General features: G+C 41.4%; 1 protein-coding gene across 7 annotated transcripts; it reads left to right on the forward strand.

The window, feature by feature from the left end:
• Nucleotides 238–4,937, forward strand: LOC8072720 (pre-mRNA splicing factor SR-like 1). 7 transcript variants are annotated; one of them, XM_021447744.1, is made up of 7 exons: nucleotides 238–468; nucleotides 714–796; nucleotides 902–993; nucleotides 1,510–1,861; nucleotides 2,289–2,369; nucleotides 3,109–3,180; nucleotides 3,926–4,937. In XM_021447744.1, the coding sequence occupies exons 4-7, from the start codon at nucleotides 1,574–1,576 to the stop codon at nucleotides 4,742–4,744; spliced, it is 1,260 nt and encodes a 419-aa protein (XP_021303419.1). In that variant the 5' UTR covers nucleotides 238–468; nucleotides 714–796; nucleotides 902–993; nucleotides 1,510–1,573; the 3' UTR covers nucleotides 4,745–4,937. The 7 variants fall into 7 exon arrangements, 5 of the variants coding, with proteins under 5 accessions (XP_021303419.1, XP_021303421.1, XP_002439377.1 ...); XM_021447746.1 differs by having other exon boundaries at nucleotides 719–796; XR_002447630.1 differs by lacking the exons at nucleotides 714–796; nucleotides 902–993 and adding an exon at nucleotides 2,136–2,195.

Here is a 5,916-nt window from a genome sequence, read left to right on the forward strand (position 1 = left end):
CCGTCACATAAAAATCTTTATACGTATGCATGATGCATTAAATATAGACGAAAATAAAAACTAATTACATAGTTTATTTGTAATTTGTGAGGCGAATCTTTTGAGGCTAGTTACTCCGTAATTGGACAATAATTGTCACATAAAAACGAAAGTGCTACGGTAGCTAAAATCAAAATTTTTCGCGAACTTTATAAGGGCTAAAATTAAAAAGAGAAATATCTAGAATACCCATGGCCTGGCCGGTCGCGCCGCGGTCCTAACGAATAATCCTCTTCTTTACCCTTCCCCTCGCGGCCGCCGCGCCGAACGCGCACGCCGCCTCCTCCAGAGCCAAGCAAGCCACCGACCTCGACGGAGTCCTCCTCTCGCCCGCCACCCTCGTTGTCGCCCTCCTCCTCTCAGCCGAACCGGCCGGACGGCGTGGTGTGAAGATCCATCCGGACCCGGAACGAGTTCCCGCTTTTGCTGGTAAGCAAACCCTAGATTGCTTTTGGATGGGTTGCTGTAGGATCCAGTCCCGTGCTGCGGGCTCTTTTATCGAGCCGTGAGTAGCCGCCGTGGTGGATTTCACTCGCGGATTTTGTTTGCCGTGTGGATTGGTACTGCGACGATAGTGGTTTATTCGTGGGAATTTTGCGCGCGTTTAATCCGCTACGGAGTCAGGTCGTTTCTGATTGAATTGATTCGCTACGCACTTGTTTTTGTTGTGCTAGACTAGAATCGTAAGAGGTGATGGAATTGGCAGGTTTCTTTGGGTTAGGGCTACGCAAACATATGCACCACCACCACTACCGAGGTAAACGGTGAAGGAATCGTCTGGTTTATTTGGGCTAGGGTTACAGTGCTATATGCAGAATCATTATTATGGTGGAAGATCTGAGCATTTCACTAAATTTTGTAGGCTACTCATGCTCAAATGGGTTATGCAGGTTACTGTATAGGCCTTGTATAATTGATAATTCAATCAATTGGATGTGTACGGTGTACCATGAGGTAAATATCAGTTAGGATCTAGTAAAAAAGAATGTTATCCTTTTAGCTGTGAGTTGGATTTTGATATGAATGTAAATATGGTTTCGTTGCTTGTTCTGTTCCCTAGTATGAACATAGTGGAATGACACAAGTTTAGGTTGGCATGTTGGGATAATGCGAGGCAACATGGTGATTTCAGCCATATAAATCGAGGAAAGGGACAAATTTTCACTAGATTTAACTTCTCTGGAAACAAATGATCTATAAATCTAGACGGAAGAAACTCTTGACTACCGGTAGTTAGGAGGAGGTGAACGAAAAAATGGATTAGACGGAAGAAACTCTTGACTACCGGTAGTTAGGAGGAGGTGAACAAAAAAATAGATGGACGGAAAAAAAGAGCCTGAAATTTTGCCTCTTTATTATTAGGTATATAGATATGCTCACCCTGCTGTTTTAGGCTTTTAGCAGAAATTTATCTGTTCGCTCCTTGTTTTTTTCCATAGAGTTCTTATCTCCTGACTTTGTTGTTTGCAGGTTACATAAACTTTGGAAATACCATATTGATCTTTGTGATAGAGATTGAAATTTTTTCTGGACAATGGAGATACAAACTTCAGGGAAGCCCATTGATGTGCTGATGGAGAAGGTTCTTCGCATGAACATTCTGTCTTCTGATTACTTTAAGGAGCTCTATAGGTTGAAGACCTATCATGAGGTCATTGATGAGATCTACAACACAGTTGAACACGTGGAGCCTTGGATGACTGGCAATTGCAGAGGCCCCTCCACTGCATTCTGTCTTCTATACAAGTTCTTCACTATGAAGCTTACTGTCAAACAGATGCATGGTTTGTTGAAGCATCTTGACTCCCCATACATTAGAGCTGTAAGTTTCTGTTACCTGCCCTTCTGTTTGCTGATGCTGAATGTCTTGCTTCATGGACCCATATCTATTCATCATTAGGCATGAGGTTAGTGCATGAACCCAGATGTTTATCGGGATGATTATAAAACTTATTTCAGCAATATTGCAATAAGAAATCTTATATTCCTTGCGAATCACTTATACATAATTTTGTGCTTACATTTTGGTTATAGCCACTGACAGTCCTACAACTTGTTTCTTTGGATGGACTTGTGTTTGAATTTCTTGGTCCTAGGACACGGGGATGACAAAGTTTGCAAGAAGTTCATAGTGTACCAGTCTGTGCTTTGGAGTTGTGAGCATTTTGTTTTTTTTGTTTGTCTTTACTTAGCCTAATAAATAATAAAATATTTTGTGGCGAATGACCATTTGGCGCTATTTGGTGCAGATTGGTTTCTTGTATCTTCGCTATGTTGCAGACCCAAAGATTCTGTGGACATGGTATGAGCCCTATTTGAGGGATGATGAGGTACACGGTACTTTTCCCACCTTTGTTTAATTGCTTGTTCATGTTTTTGTGCCCTCAAACTTGTAAGTAAATAACAACATATTTTTTGTTATTATTATAATACTCTTTCATCACTTTATGGGACTTCCATATGATTATTTGTCGACTTGATATAAGAATGTTCCACTGTAATTGCCATGTGACTTGTATTGAATTGAAAGTAGATTGATTAAGGATGATATACATAGGAAAAATATATATAAAGGAACATTTACTTATGATTTGTGCTATTTTGCCTTTTTTATAACTAGGAAGATACTCCACGCGCTGCTGCAGGGATTACGAAAGAATTTGGAATGGAATTGAGTAGAGATGATTTATGTGGATAGCTTGTAATTAAGAGGTTGGAAAGTTATTAGGATGACATGGCTATTAGTGGAATATGATGTGGATAATTAGTGGGGTATGATGTTGTTGCTTGCATGTTGAGATAAGACTTGTGGTCAGGATTAGCTTTATAAGAGTAGCAGATTGTTTTCTTTCCATTTTTTTTGTTTGGTTTGTGTAATTCTTGTTGGGTTGCATCTCTAGCATGTTATTATTGCGACTACTTACTTTGTTATTATTGTTGAGTATTTGTCTATGTCACTTTGGCATAAACTATGTGGAATGGTTGAGTCTCCATGTAATGTTATGTGCTACAAGAAGTGTTGAGTATGAATCAGAGCTGAACCATTTGCAAATTTTTTTTGTGGTGCAGGAGTTCTCCCCTGGATCTAATGGCCGCAAGACAACCATGGGTGTTTATGTGCGTGATCTTATACTTGGACAGGTCTGTTGCTTAACTTCTGCATTCAGAATGGAAATAAGGCACACTGTTTCTCTGATCAATTTTTGTGCCGACATTTTCATGTGCTTCCTAGAGTTTTTGGTTTTATGCTGGCCACCTTGATTTACAATAATGTTTGCACTAAATTAAAATTAACAATAAAGTGAATACATATTATGATATATATGTGTTACTATAATTCATGATGATATTTACCATGATTGATGTTATAGTAAATCACTTAGGTGGGAGTTACAGTTATCTTGTAAATTAGTATAGTCGTTATAGGAACTCAAATTGGCCATAAAATAAGTTATTCTATAGCTAGCTACAGAACAGTACTTCTATATATTCTGATTACTTGTCTATGCCTTGGTGAATTCAGATGTGTTATTATATTTTTTATTCTATTGAATGTGAACATTTTCTAAGTCATAGATTCATTTTGTGTACCTTAGGAATCTATGCTAATTACAGGTACTATTTCTTTGGTCAGTTAAGTCATGGTTCCATAACATAGTTAATATTTTTTCCTTCAAATTTTCACTTGACTGGTATCTTTCATGGAGTAAAATCTATTGTTTATGTTTTTCTTTTGTTGGTTTTCACTTAATGTACCGTTGTCATTGACTTGAATTATTTTATATTGTCCTTTAATGTTGACTAATGATTCATTTTAAGCTGCTCCAATCTCTATTGTAAACTTATAATGCTCAGTGTGCTGCTTTGTTTTCCTTTCATGATGCAGTACTACTTTGATAGTCTTCTACCAAGAATTCCTCTCCCAGTAACTCGTCAGATTACAGCCAATCTTGAGAAGATGAAATTGCCCACTAAACTTTCTGGGGCAACTGGGGACTCTAGTCGTCAGGGATCAGAAGATACTGCACGTCGTCCTCCTTCAGTGAAAGCTTCTCTGTCAGTTTCCTTTGGACAGCGTGCTCCACATCGGGCTTCCACCAGAGATTCATCCCCAGTTCGGCGAACAGTCACCCATGATGATCATCGAAGATCATACTCACCATCTCATCGCAGTGGTAGCCGTGAGGGTCCTGACCGTGACCGTTCTGACCGAGAATTGGATCGTTCTAGCCGTGATCGTGACAGAGACCAAGATCGTTCAAGCAGGGACCGGTATCGTTCAAGCCGAGACCTTGACCGTGACAAGGACGCCAGAGATTATCATCGCCATGAGCGTGATAGCAGGGATCGTGAGTATTACCGGTCCAGGCGTTCAGAAGAAAGACGGGACGACAGAAGAGATCATGAAAGCAGCAGGCACAGGCGCTCTAACTCTCGCCACAGAAGTCGTAGTCGTAGTCGAAGCCGGAGCAGGAGGAGTCGAAGCCGGAGCCGGAGCCGGAGTCGGAGCAGGAATGAGCAGCGATCCAGCCCATTCAGGGATGCAAATAAAGAGAAGGCAGCCACTGTGTCAAGCAACCTAGCAAAGCTGAAGGACTTGTACGGTGACATAACTGAGAAGAAGGAAGACAGTGATGCTGAAAAGCTTCACCGTGATTCATGTGCTGAGGAGGTCATCAGGCTGGGAGGCCCTCGATGGAGGTAACATGAGACCTGTAAAACTGTGGTTTACACTTTGTTGTGCCAGCCTCTCTGTGGGCCTTCTCGAAAATACTCTTAATATTCCCAAACCTGATAGAGCCGACTGGGCGACTGGTACTTTGGTATCTTGACTTGTTATCACCTGCATTTGTCATTAATGGATGTTGTTTGGTATGTTATTCCTTATTCCTATGCAACTCTTTTTTACATCCTTATGAAACGCTTACACCGCTTTCTAATTGCCTACAAAAAATCAGTGCCTTCTTTGTGACAGTTTGATATACTCAAATCTTGGTCTACATCACTTTTTTTTTATACAAGGAACCATGGTCAACACTTATGAGAGTTAGGTTCTCCCAGATTACATTCCGGAGGGTGTCCAGAACCGGACATAGCGTTGGCAATGGGGAAATCCCATCGGGTATGGACTCCCCAGATCCATCCCCGTGATAACAATATGACACCATGGGTATCCCCATATACGGTCATGGGTAGGGAAATTTTCCCAGACCCATACCCGGGTGGGTAAATTAGACCCGATGGGTCACCCATACCCGCCAAACATCAGCAATTCACAAGCACCAGTCACGTAGTAGCAATTCACAAGCATTGTCACATAGCCACCTCACCATACACCTGGCAAATAGCAACATAATAATTTCTGCTGCAGCCACTAGTCACAGCACCATAATAGTTCATGATCCATACAAATCACGTAGTAGGTTTCAGTGTATGGGCTGCCGGTGGACTGGTGGCTAGGCTTCTTTAGTTTTGGGCCGAGTATTTTTCACTCATGGGTAAACGGGTATAGGGACTATTAGAACGTCCCCATACCCACGTACCCAAGGGGTAAAGGGTTTGCTCAGAACGTCCCCATACCCACGTACCCAAGGGGTAAAGGGTTTGCTCCGTTTGTGTACCATGGGTACTAGTTTCACTCCATATTGGTACCCTAATAGAGTAAATACCCATCGGGTCATGGGCCCCCATTGACATTTTTAACCGGACAGGATCCTCTATGATAAGGGTTTGAACATACAAAATTAGAGATAGAAGAAACTCTACCTTGTGACGCCAAAGAGTGGGTAGAAGAAACTCTAGCTTGTGGCACCAAAGAGTGGGCTGTCACATTTTGTGATCTGTGTATCTTGAAGATCCTGTATTGAATAGCTTTGG

This window comes from Sorghum bicolor, chromosome 9 (genome assembly GCF_000003195.3).
Source record: "Sorghum bicolor cultivar BTx623 chromosome 9, Sorghum_bicolor_NCBIv3, whole genome shotgun sequence".
In the NCBI taxonomy this organism is placed as follows: Eukaryota; Viridiplantae; Streptophyta; class Magnoliopsida; order Poales; family Poaceae; genus Sorghum; species Sorghum bicolor.